This window comes from Camelus dromedarius, chromosome 2, assembly GCF_036321535.1.
Source record: "Camelus dromedarius isolate mCamDro1 chromosome 2, mCamDro1.pat, whole genome shotgun sequence".
NCBI lineage: Eukaryota > Metazoa > Chordata > Mammalia > Artiodactyla > Camelidae > Camelus > Camelus dromedarius.
Genome location: NC_087437.1, coordinates 14886734 through 14913526, shown reverse-complemented (window position 1 = coordinate 14913526; position 26793 = coordinate 14886734). Strand labels below are relative to the sequence as shown.

The 26793-nt window shown below is 46.6% G+C and overlaps 1 protein-coding gene across 1 annotated transcript in view; it reads right to left on the bottom strand.

Annotated features, from left to right (window-relative positions):
• The window catches only part of LOC105104810 (inhibitor of carbonic anhydrase), a 36344-nt gene that overhangs the window by 6673 nt on the left and 2878 nt on the right, over positions 1-26793 (bottom strand). Inside the window, exons 2-13 of the mRNA XM_031437459.2 lie at positions 23824-23996; positions 20387-20495; positions 19394-19552; positions 17976-18123; positions 16935-16990; positions 14775-14953; positions 13272-13443; positions 12218-12360; positions 9896-9986; positions 8662-8718; positions 7379-7534; positions 4482-4623 (exon numbers count right to left, since the gene is read on the bottom strand). Of these exons, the coding sequence (XP_031293319.1) occupies positions 4482-4623; positions 7379-7534; positions 8662-8718; positions 9896-9986; positions 12218-12360; positions 13272-13443; positions 14775-14953; positions 16935-16990; positions 17976-18123; positions 19394-19552; positions 20387-20495; positions 23824-23996 (1585 nt within the window). The remainder of the gene's footprint in view (positions 1-4481; positions 4624-7378; positions 7535-8661; positions 8719-9895; positions 9987-12217; positions 12361-13271; positions 13444-14774; positions 14954-16934; positions 16991-17975; positions 18124-19393; positions 19553-20386; positions 20496-23823; positions 23997-26793) is intronic.

Here is a 26793-nt window from a genome sequence, read left to right as displayed (position 1 = left end):
CCTGAAAAATTCTAAAGTTGATGAGGGACCTAGCCATGATGATATGAGAAGGAAGAGCACTCCAGATGGGGGTAAGAGCAAGTGCAAAGGCCCTGAGGCAGGAGCATGCCTGATATCTTCAAGGAACAGCTGGGATGCCAAGATGCCTGGAGCAGAGAGAGCAAGGGGAAAGGTAGGAAATTAGGTCATACAGCGCCTTCCCAGATCACAAAGGGGCCATACAGGTCAAAGAAGGACCTTGGCTTTTACTCTAAGTAATATGGGAAATCACTGGGGGGATTTAAGCAGAGAAATATGATGCTCTGACTTATATTTTAACAGAATCACTCTTGCTAATGTGTTCAGAATAGACTGTGGCTTGGGGAGGAATAGGACAGATGACACAAACCTGTTAGCGGGGCTACAATCTGGGGAGATATGATGGTAGTTTGGATCAAGGTGGTAACAGTGGAGAAAGGTGATGAGGTCAATTCTGGCTACCCTCTGCAGGCCAACATGATTTGATGATGACCCAGATACAGAGTCTGAGAGAAAGAGTAGACACATAACATACGCACCCCAAGGTTTTGGCTTTTTCCAAAAGGAAAAATGGAGTTGCCTTTAACTGAGATGGGGAAGATGACAGGAGGTACTGGTTTGGGTAGGAGTGTGTGAAATTTCAGAAGCTCAGTTTGGGACATTTAAATTTGAGATGCTGATTAGAAATCCAAGTGGAGATGCCCAGGAGGCAGTTGGATATATGACTCTGGCATTCCACCTGGAGATTTGAAGAGATGGCTGAACAGGAATGTAAATTTGGGAATTGTCAGCATATAGATGGATCAAAACTAGATAAAACCACCCAGGTGTGGGCATGAAAAGAGAAAACCAAGGATGAAGCCCTGAGACACGCTGACAGGTAGAGGCTGGGGAACAAGGCAGAACCAGCAAAGAGACTGAGACGCAGTAACAGGACAGAGAGGAGGGAATCCAAGAGAGTGTGGTGTCCTGAAGCGCAGGAAGAAAATGTATGCAAGAGGAGGAAGTGATGGGTGGTACCAATGATCTGATCTTTGGATTTATTTAGCAACATCGAGGCCACTAGTGATTTAAAAGTGCAGTTTCCTCTGCGTGGCAGGTGGTGGTGTACCAAGGGGGAGGTGTGTTGGGAGCAGACTCCCCACGTGCCAACAGTGAGGAGGAAGGTTTTCTGTAGGTAATTTAAATACAGTAATAAAACCAGCTCCACTGGTTGGGGTGGGGGAGGTGAACAGATTCTCAAACTGGGTTTTAGGGAGATTGAAAGGAGAAAAACTGAAATGAGCAAGGATGTGAAAACACACTGCTTCGAGGAATTGTAAAGAGAAGAAGCAACTTGGGAAGTTGCTGGAAAGTGAGATCAAGAGATGTTTTACCTATTTCTTTATGTTTGAGATGAACAGATAGCAGCATGTTTGTATGCTGATGGAAACCATCCTGGAGAGAATGAGATGTGAGGATGCCGGAGAGAGAGGGAAGTACTGGGGCCATGCCCTCAAACGAACTGGAGGGGAGGCGACTAGTGCAGGTGCAGGACTGGGCTCAGCCAGGAGGCAGCCTGCTCTTCCCGAATAAGAGGACAGAGGGCAGTGTCGATGGGCACAGAGGCCAGCACAGGGGCAGACGTAGCAGTGGGACATCCTCTTTTTTGTCACTGTTGTTTTTTTTAACATCTTTATTGTGGTATGGTTCCTATACAGTAAAATACACGTATTTCAGATGTACACTTTGATGAATTTTGATAGACGTGTAACACCAGTGACACCACCTCCACAATCAAGATAGCTAACAGCTCCATCACTCCCCAAGGGGTGCAATTTTCAAACTCCCAATTTACCCCTTCCCACCCCCTTTACTCCTGGTAACCATAAGTTTGTTCTCTATGTCTGAGTCTGTTTCTGTTTTGTAGATAAATTTGTTTGTGTCCTTTTTTTTTTTTTAGATTCCACATATAAGCAATATCATATGGCATTTTTCTTTCTCTTTTTGGTGGGACATCCTCTTTTGGTTGCTTCCATTTTCTCAGGTGAAATAGGAAACAATGGTGTGACAGATGGAGGAAGAAGTTTTGGAGGACTGAGGAGAGGAAAGAGTTTGGAATGGTCTTCCAGGAGAGGAGGCTGGTGACTGTGTTAGGTAGCGAGATAAGTGGGGGCACTGGGCAGACAAATGGAAGAGAGGGACTGTGGTCCAGATGATGGCATTATACCCGCCTCCAGCATAAAGGGGCTTTACTTCTTATAAATGAGTGGCAAGAAACTGGTTAGAACCCCACAGCCACGACTGCACGGTAGCAGAAAGGAATTAACCAGATACAACCCAATGTTCGTTGTATTATAATTAACAATGAGGTTTAGGCCCCCTGCCATGGGTGTTTCTGTGTACACCATGGGTAAGGACATGCGCAAAGGGGCCAAACGTGACTCAGCACTCCAGGGACAAGAGCTGTCAATCAATCAAGAGACCACCTCTAAGCAAGGGCATGAGAGAAAAGAGAGACAAGAACCGTGGCTTTTTCCTCCTTTGAATCAGCTCGTCTCCCATTCTTGGGGCGTACTTTTCCCTTCTTTTTAAATAAATCGTTTAAAACCTTTCGCTACACAACGAACCATGTCCTGACTGTAAACTTGTCTTCCGTGTATGACAAGAATCGGGGTCTTTACCTTTTGGGGTAACAAGTGGACTAGAGACAGAGGGCTCATCTGAGTTGGGTTCTCACTACTTCACAGGGAGGCCTGTCAGCTGGAAGTGTCAGCGCTGAGTAGTGGGAGGCTGGACCTAACCCAGGTCGGGGCTCAGCCGGGGGAGGGGATAGGCATCTGAAGATGTGCACAGCGGGGTAATTATCACGGTTCGCTGTGGAACGTGTGCTGGGTATGGAGGGGGAGGACAGGAAGTGGGGTGAGAACAGGGAAGAGTCTGCAGGACCAACAGATCACAGGTCAGTGGGAGTGAAGGGCTGTTGAGTCAGGAAGCTAGAGGGAGAGAGAGGCAGGCAGGAAGTGATGGGGAGAATAAGACGTTCGGAGCTAAGATCATTCACCTTCATTTTGGAAAGAGGGGAAGTCGTGGTTCAGGACAAAACTCTGAGGATGGCATTCTAGGTCCTCTGTGACGCTATCATAATCATACTAAAATGGGGCCATTGATCCTAATATCAATGCACCTCCCAATGTAAAGTTAAACTATTTTAGCCTAGGTTTAATGTTCAGCAATACTGTGGTAGCAGGATCTGTGAAATAGGTCACTGATGTATGGCTTATGAAGGGGACAAAACTGGAGAGGACAGGACGAGGTAGTTTGGTAGTGTGATGAATAGAAGGGTCATTTCTAGAGGCTCACGCCATCTCCACACCATAGCCACACAGCCCAAATCCACACAACACGCCCTAGTGCCTCAAAGTGTCCACACTGCCCACTCACTGTCCCCTCTTCCCATGTCCACCTCTCAGGCCTCAAACACAGCATGATCTGTCCCAGCCCCTGCCTTTGTCCTCTCTGGTCCTTCCTCCTGGATTGCTCTTCTCCCAATTTTCTCAGTCCTGATGCCCTCTCAGTACTTAACCCTCAGTTCACATGGCCCCTCTGATACTGAGGCCTTCCCTAGTCACCTTTGCTAAGATTGTCCTTGAGTCACTGCCCACCCTTTGTTACCTCCGTAGCACTTTATCACAGTTTGGAAGTGATTGTCCTTTATGACTTTTATCCTACTGTCCCCACGAGACTCAGGGAGTTGTAGGAGATGTGTGTCCCATTGCTGCTATAACCCCTCTGCCTAGAACAATGCCTGCCACATACTAGGTGCTCAATAAATATTTCTGGAATGGATGAAGGAGCCCAGAAATATCTGTTCTTAAACTGTACTCATCCACTGGGTGTAAGAAGCACGTGTGCAGTGTCCTTCTTTTTATTTTTTTTTTAATTGAAGTATAGTCAGTTACAATGTGTCAGTTTCTGGTGTGCAGCACAGTGCCCCAGTCATGCATATACATAACATATATTCGTTTCCATATTCTTTTTCATTAACGGTTATTACAAGATAGTGACTATAGTTCCCTGTGCGATACAAAAGGAATTTGTTTTTTTATCTATTTTTATATATAGTGGCTATTGTTTGCAAATCTCAAACTCCCAAATTTATCCCTCTTCCTTTTATTTTAAACTGAGTCTCTGAAAGATCCTGTGACCTGTTCACAGACACACAAAAGAAAGGATCAAAGATAGAAGCGGGGTTGAGACCCTGCGTCCGTCATTCTTGCCTCTCCCCAGGCGCCCTAGGTCAGCTGGCTCTGCCCCAGAGTTCCAGTCCTCGGGGCCACCTGGAACCTGCAGCTCCGTCTGTTCCCTAACTCTGGCTCCTCCTAAATGTAGCACCCAGACAGCGGGATGATGAAAGAGCTGAGAGGATAAGAAGTTCACTGGGCTGGGGCCCAAGTGGAAGGGGATGGACGGACGCTACTCACCTGAGTGCCCCACTGGAGCCGTAGTACCCCTCCTGGCTGTTGGGAGCACACCTGTGGGCTGACTTACTGTGACCGCTGCAAAGAGCACAGAGGCTGGACTCTGGATCAGACCCAGGGGCACAGCTTTGACTGAAGAATTTATCTGCACAGGAGGACACAGGAGGTCAGCTTTTGTAGCCTGTGTTGGCAAGAAAGACTCAGATTCTGTCCCTAAAATTGCCTGAGTGATATAAAGACACATTCAGGTATTTAATACCATATTATTAGAAACAAAAATCTTATGGAATAAAAAAAAGTTGCAGCTGGAGCAAAGTAAAGGGGGACTGGCTGAAGCTGGGACAAGGGTCTGTGAACTCACAGAAGTCCTGGCACGGGGCAGTGGCGTGGAAGGGTGGACACAGATTTAACACTAAGAGAGAGGACAGAATTGGAAGTCCTGGCTGGCTGCACCTGTCCCGCGTGCTTCCTGACCTGTGCTGCCCTTGTCCTTCTCAAGGTCGGCCACCATGACTGAAAGGCCAGAAAGTGGCCGGAGAGGCCTAGCCACCAAGCCTTGTGCCCGGGGCACCGTGGTGAGGAAACCTTACAGGCGCCACCCTCCTGGACCCCAAGCCCCCGGGCAACAGTCTCAACTCAAGTAACCACACCAGTGAATTCGTGTGTCTCCACTGTGCTCTGGGGAAAAGAACACGGTTCCAAGGCTACAGATAAAGGAACGCGGTGTAGACAGGGGAGTCAGATAAAGAATAAATAGGAATTACTCAAGTGAATGGTGAAGGGACAAGCTTTCCAGACAGGGAGCAGCTTCTGCAAAGGCCTAGGGCGAGGGTTTCGGGGGAGTGGGGCAAACAGCACAGAGAGCTTAATGGAGGCCATTGGGCCTGGCCCACCCAGAGGCCCAGTGAGTGAGAGGAGTCCGGGTCCGGTTTTGCACCTTTGTGTACATCTGTTCTTTATCCATACAGAAATGGGAAGCCTCTGAAGGGCTTTAGACAAAGCTGGCCCAGGGGTCTAGCAGTGGGGTGAGCCGGGGAAGATTGGGGTGCAGGCAGCAGGCAGGAGTCCAGGGGATGTGAGGGCAGCTTGGACCAGAGCAGCACAAAGGGGAGGGGCCAGGTAGAGGGAGGAGAAGCTGGCATCACTGGCGATGGACGGGCGTGTGGAGGATGACAGCTTGGTTTCCAGCTATGCCTGTGGCTGGACTGTGGGGGCCTCCTCCAAGCTAGGTAGCCCTACGGAGATGACACATTCCATTTTGTACAGGCTGAGCTTCATGTGCCTTTGTGCTATCCGACTACACAGTGTCAAGCAGGCAGCTCGATATATACAGGTCTGGAGGTCAAGGAGAGATCTGTGCTAGGGAGGAAAACTTGACAGTTATCAACTTACAGACACAACATTAATAATTGTGACAGCAGCAAACATTTATCTAGTGCTCGCTATGTGCCTAGCTTTGCACAGATAATATTTGTTTAGATGGTAATCAAGGCTAGAGGCATGGATGTGAGTGCTTGGGGGTTGGATTTAGAGTAAAGGAGAAGTTGCTTTAAGCAACTCAAATATTTATTAACCAGGTTGGGGAAGGGGGACTTTGTAGGGATAGGAGGAAAAGGGTAGCAGTGTGTTTTCACAAGAGCCAGGAGATTGTGGATTAAGGTGATTTGAAGAAGGAGAGGTCATGGAGGAACAGGTTGAGCAACACAGAGGTCCCCATGGCCTTGAGCAGACCTCTCTGTGTAGAATGATGCTGTGGAGCCCAAGGGCGGGGAGAGCAGCCGTGAGCAGGAGGTGAGTGGCTCAGACCGGGCTTCGAAGAGGTCTGGCCTTAAAGGGGAGGAGTAGGCTGGAGGGGAATGTTGGGAGCGGGAGGATTTTTACAGATCAAAGATACTGGATGCGTTTACATGTTGAAAGAAATTGTTGGCTCTATCAGAGGAAGAAGTAGCAGTCACCAAGGGTGAGGGTCTGGGGAGGGGCACAAGGCAGGGGCCCACACCAGGTGCTGGTGGGAGGGCTGGCTGGTTGTGGGGGGAGGCTGAGCAGATGCGGCCAGCAGAGCCCTCAAGCTTTGGCTGGTGGGGTGTTGACGGGAAACTTTTTGACTTTCAGTTGTCCCTTGCAGGTGCAGATGAGATCATCTGCTGAGAAAGGGTGGTAGGTGGGTGTGGGGTGGAGGTGTGTGGACAGTTAGGATGTTAGGATAATTATTCAGAAGTGTGGGGTGTGGAGCAGAGAAACGGTGGGGGTGCTCCTGAGCTCCGGGGCCCCCTGAGGCCAGCAGCTGGAGCATTTCCATGGAACGAACTGCTCTGCGCTGTGACATCCTCCAGCTATGTTCAGCTGCTAAGTGCAGAGGGCTGAGATGGCAGTGATGGGGTTCATGCAGGGCTGGGATCTGTCAGATGGCTAAGGACATCAGGGGGGCAGGAGCCTGTTAAGTATTGGCAAGAGTGTTGCTGAAATGACTGACGTGAAAATTTAAGAGGAGGATGAAAATGAGAGATGAAGATTCACTGGTCTAAAGTTTTCAATTAAGAAAGCAGCCAATTCAGTTTACATGGGAAAACAACACAGGCACACACACCCCCCGCATGTGCACACCTACACCCCGCTCTTGCATTGCAACCCAGGCTCCTTCCCCGAGTCAGATGAAAGACACAAAGAGTAGGATATTTCCCTGAGATCTGCCCTTTGGGCCAAGCCACGCCCCTCAGAAGCAAGGGGGGGGCAGGAGATGTGAAAGGGGAGTCTGGCTAAGGAGATGTGAAGCCGCCCACTTGTCTGTCCAGCCCTGGACCACACCACCCATTCATGCCGTTCCTTGATCTGAAGTTCTCCCCTATCCCGGCACAGGCCCCAGGGAGGGGCTGCCACCCCGCCGCCCAGAGCACACTCACCGAGTTTACAGGACCCAGTCTGGTTGTGTATGAAACCCATGGGGACGTGCCAGCCTGCAGAAGTGCCAACTGCGCCATGGCAGGACTTCTTCCCTTGCAGAGAGTTCCAGGTGAGGTCGGCATCTGACTTCTTGACCACGGCCACAACGTAGTAACCTTGCAATGGAGACATCAACGTGCAATTTCAAGTCCTCCAGGGCCCTCCAAAAATGTACCCCGGGGCCGCTGCAGCTCTCCCCCACCTGCCGTTTGCCCAGGGGAGGGGGACAGCTCGAGGCCCTCGCCTTGCTTGAGCAGGAGATCCTCCCAGTATACATCACGGTTAGGTACTGGGCCAAACAGACTGACTCTAATGCTCTCCAGGCATGTCTGCATACATACACTCACAAATATTTATGCACACACTTCGGACTTGTTCAATGGAATCCTCCTCTACATTCTTTTCTGCCAGTTGCCTTGTTCTTCCTCAATGATACGTTGTAGACAGCTTGTTGATTCCTTAGAAGTAGATGCAGCTATCTTATTCTATTTATTAGTTGAAGCTAAGTTACGTCCCTCTGTCTGGAAGTATGGTATTTTATAATCCCCCGCTGGTGAGCATTTATGTTGTGACCCACTTCCCCTATTACAAACCACTTCTCTAAACAAATCTTTGTACGTAGGAGTGTGCATCTGTTTGCATTATTTCTGTTGAACAGAAAGAGCTTTAATGACTTCTTAAAGTTGTCTTTGATTTTCTAGGTTTGCAATAATACCCGCATCTATGACTCCCCTACCCCCGTGAGGCCTCCACATGGCCCTGGGCAAGCCAGGGGCAGGCTTCTGCCCGCCGTGCTGACCTCCGTGCAGAGACGGGTGGCAGCACGTGCCGGGGAGCACCCTGGGAGCTCAGCAGGGGCACAGGGTTTCCAGTCACGCGGCCTCTACTCAAGCCCAGGTGCCGCCACTTCCCGGCGGTGTGGCCCTGGGCAAGTCCCACAGTCCCTGAGCCTCACTTTCCCATCTATGTGACACGGACAACGATGCCACATGCCAGAGGATGCTGAGCAGAGTGAGCAGGAACGTGCAAGCAGGAGTCCTCTGTCGACTGTGGAGGACCTGAGAATTAGTAATTATTATCACACAGCTCACCACAGACTTAGCTCCTCACAATGAACTCGGTGGCAGGGTCTTCTTTTATTTCACATCTCTAGTAACTTTTGTTTATTTGTAAAGCTTTCCTCATCCTCTCCCGGACAACAGGCCTTTACCTTTAAGCCACAGTGTCACTGATTCTGACTCACCTTCCGTGGGTGTGTTTACACACTTAGATCCAAACTGCTCTTTGCCATCATGAGACACTAAAAAGAAAAAGAAAAACAACTGAGGTACAGGGCATTAAACGCTCACATTACTCAAGCCAGAGTCATAATTCTCAATCTCAATAGGATTAAAATGAGGAGAAACGCTCACTCAGCAGTTTGTCATTGGCCGCCAACAAGCCAAGATTCTGCAGGCCTACTTTACCTCCTCCCCATGATCTTTGTTATTTGAACATTAGGTTCCATCCCAGAATCTGCTCAACACTCGGGGAGCTACAGACAAGGAAAATGGGATGTTCGTTGAAGGGGTTGAGGGGGAGAGCAGAAGCCACTGACGGCCTTGCCAGAGGTCCTGTCGCATTTGCTGTTTGGTTCTAGTCATCCTGACACTCTTCCCTTCAGAGCTCTGGGCTGGGAGGCAATCGTTAGAGTCTTGCTGTGTTGGAGGAGAGGGATCCAGCCCACGCGGTCAGAAAGACCTGGATGCAGCCTTTATTCTACCTGAGACACATCACTCAACTTCCCCCAAGCCTTAGTTTTCACACCTGTAAAATGGGGATCCCACTATGTTCACTATGTTCAACTTCACAAAGTTGTTTTGCTTTGAAGGACAAAGCGTGGTTTCTCCCTCACTGCCAAGCAGATGGGGGGTTCAACAAATGATACTGGTGAAATGCTTTTTCTGGAGGGGGGGGGCTTTATTTCTCCAGGTGGATGGATCCCCACTAAAGACCAGGACCTTGTGGCCCCATGCTTCAGTGTCCCAGTGCAGCTGAGTGAGTTAATTTGGGATTAGCAAATTTGGCAAAAGGATCTAGGCACCTGTGGCTCATAGGGTGGTTTCCACTGTCTCACCTGTGACAGAATGTGTTTTCTTCTGCCCTCAGCCAGGGGGCCAGCCAGCAGGTCTGTCCTCCTGAACTGATGGGCCCTCTAACTCAAGGACAATTTGCCGAGCCCTGTGGCCAGCTCTATGCCACGCCCTCCAGCATCACCCTTTCAGTAATAAAGGTGTTATTCTGATTTCTTTCTGCCTAACTCCTGCCTCTATATCTTAATTGGTTCTGACTCTGGGGAAGTTAGATGTAATCTACTAGCTCCCTTTGCTCCAACAATAGTTACTGTTATCTCAACACTGAACTAAATCATTTCCTCATCTTTCCATGTCCACGTAGCCCGGAGGGAAGAAAACACAGAGACCCTTCCCCCGACGTACAGTAGTTCTCTGCCAGGACAGGCACCAGACCACACTTGCCCGCGATGTAGACAAAGCCTCCATCCAAGGTCATGGCATCAGCTTCTCCTTTCTGAAGTTAAGAAATAAATCAACAGCACAACAGTGAGGCTGTTACGCTGTCTCACCCTCAGAGGTTTCCACCTCGTTGGCTTCCTGTCCCATGTCCTTTGATAAACCAGATGGTGGATTACCCTAAGCTTGTACCACATAAACACAGGGTTTAGAAACCTGGTCACGCCTTTAGCCTGTTCACCCAGGAGCAAACACCCAACCCAGGTCATGCTCCCTGGATGTCTCTGTGTCCTCTCATGGGACCCATTCTGAGTACCGGGCACGCTCGCTCCGCACTTTCTTTGTGACCATTGCCACTCACTCCACAATCCACATGGTCTGACTCAGGGTATGTATTTAATCTGTTTCTATGCAACACGTTTTCTTCTATATGGCAGAGTTTAATTCTGTTCCTATAACCCCATTAGCACACTACTCAAATAATTTATTAAAATTAACGTATAATTTTAATCAATAAACTTTTCCAACAGCTTAACAAAATATGTGTACCTACGGTCACAGATGAGGTGATCAAGAAGAAAACACACAGACACACTCTCTGCTCTTCACCTGTTCACTGCCCTTCCAGAAAACTGTCTTAAAACAGTAGTCATGGTAATAAAATAAAATAAAATAAAATAAAATAAAATAAAATAAAATAAAATAAAATACAGTAGTAACTATAGAAGCAAAAACTTACCAAGCCCTTACTGTGTACCAGGTCCTTTTCTAAACACTTTAGTGATTACAGTGATTACAGGTGTATTCCTCACAAAACCCAGCAAGGTAGGCACTATAATTCTCCCCCTTTCAGACATTAGTAAACTGAAGCAGAGAGAGGTTAAGTAATTTGTCCAATAGACAGCCACTAAGACTTAAACTTAGGTAGTTTAATTCCTTAGCTTCTGCCCATAATCACAATGTAACAGCCTCCGGGATCTGACTGCTCCAAAGGACACATCCCTAAATACAATTCTATGTACGTTTTTTTTTCCACCCATAAAATGAGTGAAAAATCTGCCTCATAGGCTGATCATGAGGATTAAAAGAGTTAATACAAGTTAAGAGTTCATACACATGCGTGGCACTTAAAGTAACTCCAGATATATTGACTGTCATTAATATTAAAGGTACACTCAGAAATATTGATGGATTTAAGGCAAAAATCTTCAACCCCATATTATCTATAATGGCAAAGGATTTGGAAATAATTCAAATGCAGATATTTAGAAATTGGCTAAATAAATTGAGGCAGAAATACTTGGTGGACTACTATGCAGCCATTAAAAACATATTTTAAATGAATGCTTCATTAGCTAAGAAGTGCACCAGCTGTGCTCAAGAATTGAAACAATAATAATTGCTAACATTCACTGACTTTTTATTATAGGCCAGGCAATGTTACAAGCATTCAAATTTATTTAATTCTGATAATTGACAAATTTAGGAGACTGTATACATTGCAAGATCTTAATATTATGAGTTGGTCCCAGGAAGGTTTACCAAAATTATGAACTTCTTAAGAAAAACTGTAGTGTCTCCTAAGTTTGTCAGTTTTTCAGCCTTTTATTTATAAATTTATTTTTTTCTAATCTCAAAAATATTGTCTGCTCATAGAGAAATGGACAGTTAATAACCAATGCCATACCATAAGTCAGAAATTATGTGGTGCTAATTTTTGAGTGATGAAGTTGTGAGTATTATTTATTTTTCATTTCTCTTCCAGAGTGTAAGATCTTTATCACCAGAAAAAAAAAAAAAAAACTTACTTGCCCAGAGGACTGAAAAGATTGATTTGCTTTCACAATCCACAGGGGCCCTGACTACCCCACTTCCAAGGCAAGACCCTCAGAGCTCCCTGGACTGCAGAGCTGAGCTCTTTTTTTTTATGTGGAGGGGTGGATTTAGGTTTATTTATTTATGTATTTTTTTAATCGAGGTACTGGGGACTGAACCTAGAACCTTGTGCACACTAAGCATGTGCTCTGCCACTGAGCTATACCCTCCCGCCTGCAGAGCTGAACTCTTAAGGAGTCTGGGTCCTGGGCTGCTCTGTACGTTCAAGCTGGAGGGACCTGTGGGTACAGCGGGGAGGGGAGCTTTGGAGAGTTGGGGGCAGCACATAATAGGTATGTCTCATGCTCAAGGCTGATGGGGAGACACTCAGGAAGGGAGCCTTCAACCTGACTCAGCAGAAGCGCCGTGTGCCCGGGTGTCCAAGCCCAGCTGCGAAAGCCCGGCCCTGCCTACCACGATGGCGGCAATGCAGTCCTCAGTGGTCTCCTCCACTGTGCACCTCAAGATGCCACCGCTCAGGGCGCTCCACTCGTCACACTTGGCCTTCTCGTGCTGGCTCACTGCGCACCACATCACCCTCTGGGGGTCTTCTGCACCTAGAAATGGTGGAGAAGAGCCAGAGATCCAAAGGAAGCCCCGAGATGGGACTAGGGGGTTAGCGCCCCTGGCTTCAGAGTGGCTATCCCATGGGCCCTCGCTGACAGGCTTGGCATGTCTTGTGCCCATGTTGCAGCTCATTCCCACTCATCACCTCCCAGGAGACATGAGGAAATTGGTTCCCAGAAAAAGCAGTGAAGACAGAGCAACAGCCCCCCTCCGTACCTCCCCAAATCAGACATCAGCTCCCCGGGGGGAGGCTTCTCTGAGCCCCAGCCCAGCGCAGGGCCTTCTGGGGTTTTCTCTCACAGGACAGGGTTCTCCCATCCAGAGAGTGTCCCCCAGTCAGAAGTCAGTGCCATCTGTTCTGGGTGGGCCTGCTTGCTCTCCCCCTCACCCAGTCTTTGCTCTCCAAGTATGCACACGTTTAACCCAGAGGTTTGGGTAGATGTTCAGTAACTACTGGCTAACTAAATAAAGGGGGGAAAAATAAGGAAGGAAGAAATGAACCATGAACCATTGGGATCCAAAGGAAAGTAGGAGCTGGATTAGAACCTGAAATTCTAGCTCTGCTCCTGACCTTGGCAGAGGCCGTGTTCCCGTTTCAGTTTAGGATGGCCTGTTTTCCCCAGCAAACAGTCCTACTGCCAGGTGGGACAATCCTGGTTAATCCAAAGGCGCCAGGACCATCATGACCTCAAGTTGCCTGTAATCTGTGGGTCTTCCAAACCCGTTTTGATCCCATTATTGAGACCTCTTCCCAGCTCAGCAGAAAAGCCCCACAGGAGCCCAGCACAGTTGGTAGCACCCTCGGGCCCCTCCAGCGAGGCTTGCAGACACCGGGAAAGCCCCCTGGGCCCCCACCCTGCCCCTGCCAAGCTCTCCAGGTCCCTCCCAGGACCTTACCCACCTCTCCTTAGACGCTCAATGGCAGCAACATACTCATATCCCAGGTACAGCTTGGTGTCCATCTTAGGTGGGACTCTTAACAACCCCTGGGTGGCGTCTGTGAACAGCAGGTCCTTTCCATGAGGAGAGTGGAAGAGCTGGAATCCTGTTGTCTTGTCTTTTCCAAAATGTTCCTGTTCAAAGGATAAAAGAAACGGTGACAGGAGGAGGCTGGTATAGAGAGGTAAAGGGCAGACAAACGCCAAAGCAGACAAGGAAAACAGAAAGGGAGGGAAATACGAGCGCTGAGAGTGAAGGCCGTGACCGAGGCCCTCCGCAGCCCCTGTGGCTCACGAGGTTCCCGAGTCTTCTCCAGGGAACGCTTGACTCAGATCCCAGCTTGTCCACCTTGGGCAGCCTCAGGGAAACTGCCAGGGGTTGCCCCCCAGGGCTGCACAAAGGGTGATGGGCCATGGGCCAGGCAGCTGTCCCTCTCCTGTGCCGCTTTCCCATGGGGCAGTCAGTGACGGCAGCCTCACCGCTGGCCGCCTGATTTTGCCCCAAGTGGCTCCAGCAGGCTTCATCCTGAAGCAGCTGGTGATCCAGGACCTTTAAGCCTGGAGGTCAGGAGTTTGCCACCCTAGGCCTGCCATTGAAGGACTTCAAGCAGTTCCTTCCCCTTTCTGACCCCCCCAAAAACGAAGGGCTCTTGGCTTATAACTCCTGCCACCTGGCCCAAACCCATTCCTGACTGTACCTCCCCATAGCACCCATCCACACGCTTTTTGCAATGTCTGTCTGCTCTTTGCTTTTGCAGGGGCTCAGCACGAAATGTCACCTGCTACGTTCTCTGGCATACCCCCACACTTCCTTGGGGTGCACACATCTTACTCTCTGGGCCCAGGAACCTTCCCAGAGACAGTCTGCAAATCAGTCCCTCTGTCCTTTTCAAAGGACACAATCCACGCCCCCAAGGTTGTGCCCTCTGGGGATGATTTGTGTGCACAATGTGCTCGTTGTACATTCTGTGAGGGGCCCAAGGGCAGGTCTTTTTGTCTAGTCCATCTCTGAACGTCCAGTGCTGAGCAGAGGGCACTGACAGAGACGGGGTGGTGACAGATGGGGGCTGGCTGTGAGAGAGGGCAGCCAGCGCAGGACAGAGAATGCTCACGGCCGCTGAGGGTGCCCTGTCAGTGGGATTGGCGGAACAGCTCCTGGAGGAAGGACATCTGTGCTGCATCCTGAGGGCCCCTTTAGGACTGAGAAGAATAAAATGGGGCAACAAGGGGCTTCTGTCAAGTCTTTGGGCCACCATGTGGATGACGCCAAACAAGGGAAGTTTCGTGGCCACTGCAGCCTTTCCTGCATCCAGACTGAGTGCTTGTTGGTGAAGTGGAGGACTTGTGGCCTGGGTCCTGCTGTGTCCAACACCCAGGACTTCCAGAAGGCTAGAAGGAATGAAGGGAAGTGCCCCAAATCCAAGCAGGGGCCCCTGAGCAGGAGGAGCGGGCAATGGGTGGGTTACCTGGGCCTGGTTGAGAAGCTCCCAGATCAAGTCCTCCTTGCCACCCACACTGCGGGCCACGACGGCGTGGGAAGGGACCCGCACCAGGTGGCACTCCTTGTATTCGTCCACAGGCTTCCGGGTGTTGTCCCTGCAGAGCAGCTCATACTGGTCCCTGTCAGCCTTGTTAGCCAGGTTCTCTGGGGGACGGAAGCCCAGATGAGCCAGCTGCAGGCAGAGCCACAAGCCCTGGTCCCTGCTCCTCCCCGAATCACAAACTATTTGGGGATTTGCTGAAATAACTTTCTGGGCCCAAGATGGAGCCACTCCTGCCTGGGATGACACGTCAGCCACCCGAAACTTAGATGACTTCCACGTGCCTGTAAGTGCTCCACTTGGCCAGAAGCGCGGTCCCGTCGGTCAGCCAGTTCCCCAATGCCAGGTCACCCCTGGCATCTATCCTTCCTTCCTTCCTCTCACGCCCTGCAAAGTGGGTTCTGTGGCCCTGTTAGGTAGTTAGATAAGTGGGGGCACTGGGCAGATAAGTGGAGGAGAAGGCAGATGGTCCAGAAGATGGCATTACGCCCGCCTCCAGCATAAAGGGGCTTTACTTCTTCTAAATGAGCACCAGCAAGAAACCGGTTAGAACCCAACAGCCACAACTGCTCATTAGCGGACACAACCCAGTGCTCATTTTAATATAATGCTATTGTGGCGTAGGCCCCCGCCTCATAGGATTTTCTGTGTGCATCATGGGTAAGGACATGCACAAAGGGGACAAACATGACTGCACGTTCCAGGGGCAAGAGCTGTCAATCAATCAAGAGACCACCTCTAAGTGAGCGTATAAGACAGGAGACCAAAGACCCCTGCCATCTGCCCTTGGATCAGCCCACCTCCTATTCTTGGAGCTGTACTTTCTCTTTGCTAATAAATCCTTTAAAATCCTTTGCTACACAATGCACCGTCTCCTGTCTGTAATCTTATCTTTCAGTTATGACAAGAACTGGGGTCTTTTCTTTTTCCCTTTTGGGGTAACAGCCCCACCACCAACACTCCTTCTCACCCCTAAAGCCCAGTGGATAGTCTCTTGTAAACATCTCCTAAAAGGCAGTAAGGGATCTGTTAGAATAGTGGACACGTGACTTTCTGCAAAGGGAAATCGGGATGGTCTGGGACAATTGGTTGTTTTCAGAAAGCGAGGATGTTTTCAATGCTTGGGGGGGGAGTGTTGGAAGACTCTATCCACTGGCATCACTGGGCTGCCTTGAGCAGCCCGAGGGAATGACAGTGGCAATTATTTGGAACAGTTGATTCTGGGAGACGAAACCCATAGATGACCTCACTAATTAAAATCCCTGATAATAAGACATACATCAAGTGCCAAAATGCTAACAAACCAGGTCAGTGTGTAATAATGAGGGACAGTGAATTGTGAATGGCTGAACCGGGAACAAAGGACGCTCCGTTTCTATTTCATGTCAGGGAAAGACACCAGGCTGGGGGGAACGCAGCCCATGGAAAAGGTGAGGATTCAGAATTCTCCTTGAGGTAGCAGACGCTGATTTTAAAAGTGAACCTAAAATAGAATACACATCCTTTTTTTTTTAAACATCTTAAATGATAAAAGTGTGTTCTGCATCTGATAGAAATTTAATTGGTTATAAAATCCAGAATCCGTAACCAAATATTCCTTAAATACTATTTTGTTTCTGATAAATTGCCCAGAACACTAGAAAGTTTGTTTTTTTTTTAAATATAGAAATGAAGAAATACATTTTTGTCTAAGGTAGTAAAGCTTTTGCAACAGATTTCATTGTAGTTGTGCTAATAAGTTCTGAAATCATTATAATTATTTGCTTAAGGGGATTAAAGCATTTAGGAGCTGTTTATAATGAAGCATTCAGGAGAATGTGATTAGATCTGAAATTGGTGTTTCAGTAACTAAGAATTTGATTATGAAAACTGGTGGTGAGTAATGTTTAAATGTTCACAAAATTTGTTTAGTAGATTTACAGACTGAACAAACTGAGCACTAAACAAAGTACGAATAACAGAAACGCTTTTTAGACAGAAACTCTCCTATTTCATTAAAGATCTTGCCATCACCATCTCTAGACATAAGGAAACTCTGGGGAGAGAACCAGGTCCCCTGGCCGGGGCGTGGCGCACAGCCCTTACCGAACACAGTCATGTGCCTCACGAAGCTCACGTCCCCCGCACCGTCCTGCAGACACCTGAGGGACAGGACAGCTGTAGTCAGGCCACTGCCCACAACACAGCCTCGCCCCTCCCCTCGTAGCCCCCCACGGAGGCTCTGCCCTGGCCACCGGCACAAAGGACTTCGCCCACAGTTTCCCGCGCTTCCGTCTGTCCTCACAGAGGCGATGGCCCTGTCTGAAGGGTCTTTGAAACCCCAGAGCCAAGCCCAGGTCTGAAGCAGGCAGGAGCCCCATAAGGCACATCCCAGGCTACTCTGGGGAGGGACGGTGTCAAAGAGGGACCTCACCTCCCTCTTCAAAGGCAGCCTAAAGCAACAGATTTTTTTTTTAAATTGAAGTATGCTTGATTCACAATGTTGTGTTAGTTTCAGGTGTACAGCAAAGTGATTCAGTTATACCTACACACACATATATTGTTTTTCAGATACTTTTCTGTTATAGGTTATTACAAGATACTGAATATAGTTCCCTGTGCTACACAGTAGGTCCTTGTTGTTTATCTATTCAGATTTTTAAAACATAAAGATTTAAAGTCTTTTACATAGAGGACAACCACTCTAGATAGCCTTGGACTCCTGGCCAGCTTTGCTGTGGCTCGGAGCGGGAGCTATTTCTCTTACAATGTGTGGACTATAAAGAGGTGCCTGCTTGTAGGGGGCTTAGAGGAAGGGGGGAAGGGGGGAAACCCTGACACCGGGAGATGCTCAGGGAGAAAAAAGGGCCGGGGGAGGTCCTGGCCTTTGGCCGGGCCAGGAACCCAAGCCTGTGTTGGTGGATCCAAGGACCTCCCTGGCCCAGACCCTGGACTCTGGGGAAACAAGGGGGCTCCCCAACACAAGGCTGCTCCTTAGGCTGGTCAGGAGTGAGGGTAGGCTGTGGGAGGCACTCAGGACCCTGGGCTTCACGGTGATGCTCTAGTGTCTAGGGCAGGCCCTGTTCACTCCCTGGCCTTAGTTTCCCCACCATCAAGTGAGGAGGAGGAGCAAGGGGTCCCACTCACCTGAAGGCACCTGAGTAGCCAAAGTACGGTTCGTCGGAGTTGCAGGCGCACTTGTCCGTCCCTTTCCCCGCACAAAGTTGACACAGCTTGGGGAAAGCTGTCTGATTCATACAGGGCATGCAGCTGGCCTCGAAGAAATTGGACATTGCTGCTCAACACAGAGACAGAAGGACCTCAGGGCGTGAGCCGGCATGGCCCCTGGGGGCCTCTGGGTGTGTGTGTGCACGTGTGCGTGAGCGGCCCTGTGTGAGAGCCCAGGAGTCTGCACATGCTGCAGGACTGTCCTGGGGAAGCCACTGTGTAGTGGCGGTGGACAGTGCCTGGGCCCGAGGGCACAGGTGGCCCAGGTCCCTGTGGGTTCGGGCATCGCAGTCACCATGGGCCAAGGGCTCTAGCCCACGAGGTGTTTCCCAGCCTGTCCACTGCAGGACCCGAGAACTGCGAACTACACTGAACCAAGTTGCCATCCCAGCCACCCACCTGGTCAAATCAGCAATACGGAGGCCCTGGGGCGGGGGGGGGCGGGGGCAGACAGAACTTTAAACTCGCAGGAACCCCCAGTAGCCCCAGTCTCAGGACAGGGTCTCACCCACCCCTCTGCTCTTCCGATCCGGGGCCTGCGTGGCTCACGGGATCCTTCTTCTAGAATTTATGGGCAGGGGTTGGGAGATAGCTTACCTGGTGGGGGTGAGGGGCTGCCAACAGCCGCCTCATGACCACCCAGACAGATGTCCAGCAATGTCTGATACTGGAGCCAAGCGGGACCCCCAAGAAAGGGCAAACCTGGCCAGAGCTGTGGCCAGGCTGCAGCACCCCCTAACCCCAGCAGCCCCTAACCCAGGAGAAACATGGATGCAGCAAGGCTGGCAGGGCTCAGAAAGACACGCTTTTGCAGAGTGCAGAAAAGTTGGCTGTCAACTTTCAGGGGCTGTAAAGGCACCCCAGGCTCACCTTGGCTCATCATAACGGAACAAGAGACTGGAGTACACAAAAAGCATAGCTCTGTCTGCTCATCCCCTCTCGCCTTCATTCCAAGCCCCCACCCAGGGCACTGAGGCCCAACTGCGGGCGGCGCGGCGCTCATCCCTAGTGAGCTTTCCTGGGCAGCTGGAAAGGAGTTTCCCCTCTGCGTCGCCACGATTGCCCTGGTCAAGCCAAACTGGGATTACTGTGAATGGGGGGTTGTCAGGTGCCTAGAGACAGGGGCATCTCTGCTGAGAGAAGGAAAAACTCAGCTGGCAGTCCCCGAGGGTCACGGGTGCAGCAGACCCAGCCAGGAGCACGTTTACAGCAGGCTGTCCTCACCCCATGTTGGAGCTTATGAAAGGTGTACACCTGACGGTGATGGTAAGGCTCCAGTACAATCCATGTGGGCAACTGGAGTAGGAGACAGAAGGCACCCCGCCCGGCCAGCTTACCTGCTTCCAGGGAGTCAGAGGGAGATCCCCTAATGAGGGTGTTCCACCCAGCAGACCATCCCAGGCCCGTGTGGCAGGTCTTCCTGCCTTGCAGCTGGCCCAGCTGGAGGTTGCTGCCCTTCTTCACCACAGCTACGACATAATGGTGGGTCTGTGGATCTGCAAAGGAGCAGAGAAAGAAGGACCAAAGGAAGAGGCCACATCATTGCACCGACTGTGTGTACAATGAGGAATTTGGGGAGATACTAGGACCTGCAACATCTCCTGGTAAGTGGGCATAAAAGGAAAGGGAATGGCCTTTACTCGACAGGAGAAAGAAAACTGTTCCTTTTTAAGGCAATAAACTTTAATCCTTTTTCACATCAGTCATTACAGAGCCTGCAGCTCCTGGTCATTCTGCTGTTACTGTTTCTCCCCAAGGACTTTTCTCCCTTCTCTGCTTCTCTATCTGCAGCCCAGACACGAAGGTGAAGGTACCTGGGCCACCCCCAGGATTCTGCCAGGGCCCTGCAAGTTGGGCTCAGCTGGAAGCAGGGTATGCTCACACACACTGGTGACACTCATGGACAAGTATGGCAGGAGGCAAAACCCCATTCTTTGACTCTCCAAAACCTCTCCTCGCAACATTCACAGGCCGATGTTCTATGGCACCTGAGGGGCACTTGGCACAGGGAAGAGGCTGTCGGGCCTGTGTGTCTCTGAAGACGGGCCTCCCATTGGTGCAACTCCACTGGGTGGGTGGTGGACTCTGGAGAGTGCGTCCGCCTCTCAATCAGCAGCACCAGCGGCTTTCCCATCAGGATGTATAATGTTCACAGCTTCCCAGGGAGAACCAAGATCCCAGCCTCCATGGGTCAGCGGAGGGGACAGCCTCTCACGTTCCAGAGAGCTCCAGCAACTTTGTTCCCTGCAAGTATAATGCTGACAAAGCCCCTGCCTCCACCCGTGGCTGCTGTGTCAGAACAGAGACCTGGGTCCCCACGGAGGACGCACCATCTTTTGACCCATAGAATTCTGCCACAATGGGCTTCAGGTTATAGGTGGCCAGGCCTTCCTGAATCAGCAAACTGCCTTCGACGGTCACAGCATCTGCCTGTTTTGCCTGAAAGAGAAGAGACCAGACGTGAATGTAGCCCCTCACCTAACCCTCTGCTGGGGACACTTGCCACATAGATACCTGCATGGCTCAGACCTCCTCCGCCTCCCTCGTGTAGGCTCGAAAGCTTTCTCAGTGAGCCTTTCCCCAACCACGCTCTTTAAGCTACCACCTTGCAAATGCTGGAAGCCTTCTGTTTTTCTCCTGAGCCTTTATCAACCACCTGACAAACCTTTTTCGTTTATTGCTTGTTCTCCCCTTTGGAATGCAAGCTCTGCCAAGGCGGGGATATTACTGCTGTGTGGGTTTAGCCTCTTGAATCCTAGCAGCTACTGCAAGTAGATGTTCAATAAATGCCTCTGGATAAGTGAGTGAATGAACTATAGAATATTTCCATCCATAAGAAGTCATGTTTTGCACTCTTGAATCTGGATTCCCTCTCCAAGGATCTGTCAGCTAAGGTTTCCTTCCTTCCTGTGAGAAGCAGTAAACTCACAGCCTCTTCTAAAAAATGAGGGTGGATCATTTCCCTCACCATCACGGAAAACTTTTGTTTGTTTGTTTTTTGCAGCTAGAAGTTTGTACCTCCTAATCTCCTTCACCTATTTCTTTCTTCCTCCTATCTGCCTCCCCTCTGGCAACCACCTGTTTGTTCTCTGTATCTATGACTCTGTTTCTGTTCTGTTCTATTTGTTCATTTGTTTTGTTTTTTAGATCCCACATATCAGTGAAATCATACAGTATTTGTCTTTCTCTGTCTGAGTTATTTCACTTAGCATAATACCTTCAAGGTTTGTCATTGTTGTCACAAATGGCAAGATTTCATTTTTATGGCTGAGTAATATTCTGTTGTATATATACACCATTGCTCCTTTATTCATTCATACTGATGGCCACTTAGGTTGCTTCCATATCTTGACTATTGTAAATAATGCTTTTTATTCATGTATTAACTGACATTTAAAGTAATTTAGCTTTTTATAAATTTAATATTGTTTCTATATATTTGCTTCTCTTTTCCCATCCCATTTTTTCTCATGCATATTTTACAATAGTTATTCATATATGTGTATGTATTTATATAAAGTTAGTACCCTATTAGATGCATATATCAGAAACCAACTTAAGAAAAGGAGGGATTTAGTATAAAGGTAAAAGGACAAGAAGACCACAAGGCCTCGTGAGCACCATCAAGGTCAGAAGCAACAAGAATTGACATGGGTTTCAGTCCATCCCCAGGGGCTCTGGCTCTGGTTCTCACTCTACCCTGCTTTATATACATCTTCCCTCCTGACTATGTCTTCCTCCAGTTCCACTATCAGATGCAAAGACAACAGTCTTACAGAGGCTGCTTAACCAGCTCCCACAGTTGCATAAGGTCAGATTCCTGTAACAAATCAATTCTCTCCATACATGTGCACACATACATGTACATATTGGAATGAATTAGAGAAAAATACTTAAATCAAAGTTTGTATGCCTCTTTATGACCTTTACTGAATACTTCCAAAGTGTCTCCCAGAAATGATGTCGAAATTTCTAACTTACAGTGCCAAGAGAAATTCATACCAATTTTATCCAAAACTACCAGAAAGAAACACTATCATTTAAGAAATATTATTACATAACTAATTATAAACTGTGACTTTAAGGATGGATTAATTTGCATCTCTTCGATTATTAAAAAGGATGAACATTTTTCCTTCCTTGTTTATATCATCTATTAGTTGCAATTTCTGTGAGTAGTTTGTTTATAGCTTGTTATTCTTATAAATTTAAACATCTTTATATAGCTTTTACACTATGCTGTTTTGTCATAGCTGATGTGTATATATTTTTCTGTATGCTTAGGGCTTTAAAAATTTTTTTTTTCAGAGATTTAAAATTTTTCCATCTCCAAAGTTGCCTAATTTTGTGATTTATCTTGTTATATCCATCTATATTAGTAAACTTGAGTCAAACTAGGAATTCATTTTGGTAAATGGATTAAAAATCTCACTTGATTTTATTTCTAAATGGCTACCTTGTCCAACTAAAAAATCCTTTCTCAACCATTGGTTTAGAAAGATTGCCTTATCTTACATACCTGTCTAAATCCACATGTCTTACATAAAATTAAACCTCAGGCTCAAGGGCCCTAAGGTTGGACATTTATCATAGTCTCCATCTACATCATATCTTGTAGATAATTAGAGAGATGGACGGATTTCCAAACATCCAAGACATCTAAGTTTGCTCCATCTGTCCAAGGACGCTGTTCTTTGTAACATTTATTTGAATACGTTATGAGAGGAGGTGTATAAGTCAGTGGTAGAGTGTGTGCTTAGCATGCATGAGGTCCCGAGTTCAATACCCAGTACCTCCATTAAAATCAATCATTCAATCAATCAGTATGTTATAGTTCCAGGCAGGCCTCAGTCACTCCCCTGGCAATTTTATTTTTCATACTATTTTATATTCTCATCCATGCATTTTCTTAAGAATTTAAAAACTATTTTAATAACTTTTAAAATTATAATATATTTTTGATGAAAATTATGTTAATTTTAGGAATTAATTTTGGAAGACTATGCAAATATATGATGTTTAGTCTTCCTATCTAGGAATATGGCATATGTTTTAATTTGTTAATAAATATTTTTCACTTGCCCCAGACTTTTGTTTTATATTCATGACAATCTTGCAGATCTCTCATGTGATTTTTTTTTCCTGAAACATTTTCCTGTATATCATTTTTAATGTAAATGAGATCACAATTTGGGGCTATTTTTGTCCAACTAGTGATTGTTCATATACGAAAATAACATTAATTGTGATATATTTATCCTTTACCAAACTAATTTTTTCACTAATAAACATCTCTCTTGATTCCACTGTACTTTCTAAGCATGAAATTGTCTGGAAAATATTGGTATTTTGTTTGTTTCCGACTCATAGGCATTTTATATCTTACTGCATTACTGGGAAATTCCAAAAACAGTATTAAGTAATAATAGTGATACTAGAGCTTCTTGTTTGTTTCTCAGTATTTGTAGATTTCCCTTCCAGTGCAGGTCTGGCTCTGCTTTACCATGGGCATTTTCACTGAGTCCTCCTCTACCAGTTGTTTAATTATTATTATTGTTGTTTTCACTACTAATGAATGTTGAACACCTATGTTTTTGTCTACACCCGCTCTCTGTACTTTCAGGTCTCTAGCTTATTTCTTTCTCCTCTAAAGCACGGTCTAGTTCCTGTGGGGAGAAAATTGTTCTGAAGCCATAAACAATAACATGTGCAGAAAAAGAAGAAAGTATTGATTTCCTTCCATTCTCTCTAGGCAGCAGTGACTTACCTCAATGGCCCTGAGGCAGGCAAGGTAAGAGTCTCTCTTTATACAGGTGATATGAGCACCTTCCAATGGAATGAGTTTGCTCGTAACACCACGGAAATGGGAGCACTTCTCGGACTCAGAACTTGAGACAACGCACCATCTCACAGTTTTCTCAAAAACAGCCAAACACAGCCCTGGGGGAGAGAGGGCAGGAGTGTAAGGGACCCACCGCACCCACCTTTCTCTGCTGGAAGAAGAAGTTAAAGACAAGGTCCAGGGTTGGCTGAGAGGGGTAGACAAAAATTGGATTGGCTGCCTGGCTCACATAAATTCTCAGGTCCCATTTCTCTGATTGTACCTTTCCCTGTGGAGAAAAAAAGCTAAAAGCATCCCCCAAAAGCTAAATATAGAATTACCATATGACCCAGAAATTCTACTCCTAAGTATAGATCCAAAAGAATCAAAAACAGGTACTCCAATACATATATACAAATATTCACAGCAGCACTATTCACCACAGTCAAAAAAGGTGGAAACAACCCAAATATACATCAGTGGATGAACTGACAAACAAAATATAATATGTCTGTACAACGAAATGTATTCTACCATAAAAAGAATAAAGTACTGCTACATGCTACAACATTGGTAAGGCTTGAAAATATTACGTTAAACAAAAGAAGTCAGACATAAAAGGCCACACGTTATATGATTCCATTTATAAGAAGTATCTGTAATAGGTAAATCCATAGAGACAAAAAGAAACTTGGTGGTGGCCAGGGGCTGGGGGACAGGAGGATGGGTACTGACTGCTTATGGGTACTGGGTTTTCTCTTGGGGAGATGAAATTGCATTGGAATTAGATAGAGGTGGTAGTTACCTAACACTGTGACTGTACTAAATACCACCGAATTGTACTCTTTTAAATGATTAATTTTATGTTAGTGAATTTACCTCTAAAGAAAAAAAAAAACATTATGAGAAGGAAGCTGTGGGCCTAGTGACTTAGTCTTTATCTTGACATTGGATACTCTAACCTTCCATGGTGATAACTGCCCAGGCATTAAAATCAGAGGCTGTTTATTTCACTGGTGCTTTAAGCTGCAGTAACTAGTGTCGAGAATATTACAAAGGCAACATGCTGCTTACAAATCTAGGGTATTTGAGCAAAATGTTATCTTAGATGAAATCTAGAAGGTGAAGGTGACAGCATTAACAGCCAGCAATTTTTTTTCTTTTTTTTTTTTTAATTTGAAGTACAGTCAGTCTACACTGTTGTGTCAATTTCAGGTGTACGGCACAATAGTTCAGTCATACATGTACCTACGTATGTTCACTTTCATATTCTTTTTCTTTCTTGTTTTTAATAGGAACATACATATATTTGTTTTCATATTCTCTTTCAGTTACTATAAGATAGTAAATATAGTTCCCCGTGCCTCTATTCTTTTTCATTATAAGTTACTACAGATACTGAATAAAGTTCCCTGTGCTGTACAGTATAAACTTGTTGTTTATCTATTTTATATATAGTAGTTAGTATCTGCAAATCTCAACTAGTGATTTTTGAGGAGGCCTCGCATGTCAGGGAGTGGGCGAGGTACATGGCCCTCTTCTAACGTCCACAAGTGTTCTGCCAGTTGAATATTGGTGTTCCAATTTTGTAGATGAGACTAAACAAAAAAAGCAAACAACAACAAAAAACTGTCAGAGGCATCAAATAATGAGAGATGAAGCTAATATTTGAAACACTCAGCTCTATTTGACTCCAAAATCTGTACTGCCTTTGAACTATCTGTAAGCAAGAAATATCAAAAGGAATGGGGCAGGAGATAAATTTCCTCAGAGAGAATCCTATACCAAAGAGCTACTGTATACAATTGCAGTTTTTTTTTTTTCCTTTCTCAAAGGTAAGCACTTACTGGGAAAGCGTTTTGGAAAGTCTGCATTTTCAGTCACCTGTGCTTATGTTCAGATGATTACGATTGTAGCTTTGGCACTTCCCATGTATTTTAGAAGTGTGAGTATAAAATAGGGTGAATGACGTTTACATTGTTGAGGAAAAGCTAAAGTCTTGACAAACACATGGTACGAAAACAGGGAACTAAACAACAATAGAATTGTAAGATTTATACTACCTTCAAAACTTACTACAAACTGACAGTAACCAAGGCAGAGTGCTATTGGCACAAGAAGAGACACAGAGCTCAATGAAACAGAACACAGAGTCTAGAAATTGACCCACATAAAGGTCAGTACATTTTCAACAAAGCTGCCAAGGTAATTCAGGAGGCGAAAGGATATTCTTTTCAAAAACAAGTCCTAGAATAACTGGATATCCCCATGAGAAAAGTAAATCTCAACTCTTACTTTACACCATATATAAAAATTAACTAAAAATGTACCGTAGACTAAAACATAAAAACTGAGGCTCTAAAACTTCTAAAGTAAAACAGAGAGGAAAATATTGAGACTTTAGGGATAGCCAATTCCATTTTTAGAGAGGACACAAAACATAAAAACAAAAAAAATAAAAATAGGTAGGTGAACCTGATTGAAATGTAAAACAGCTGCTCTTCAAAATATATCTTTTGGAAAATGGAAAATTAAGCTACAAACTTGAAGAAAACAATTGTAATACATCTATTTGACCAAGGGCTTGTATCCAGAATAAATAAAGGGCTTTTTAAACTCAATAATAAGTCAAATAATCCAATTGAAAAAATATTGAAATATTTGAACAGATACTTTATTAAAGAAGATATACAAGTGGCCAATAAAAACAGGAAAAAATGTTCAATATTATTACTCATCAGAGAAATGCAATTTAAAACCATAGTGAGATGCCACAACACACCTACTAGAATGGCTAAATGTGAACATACTGACAACACCAAGTGTTGGCAGGATGTCCAGCATCTGAAATTCTCATATTGCTGGTGGGAATGTAAAATGGTACAACTACTCAGAAAAGTTTGACATTTTCTTAAC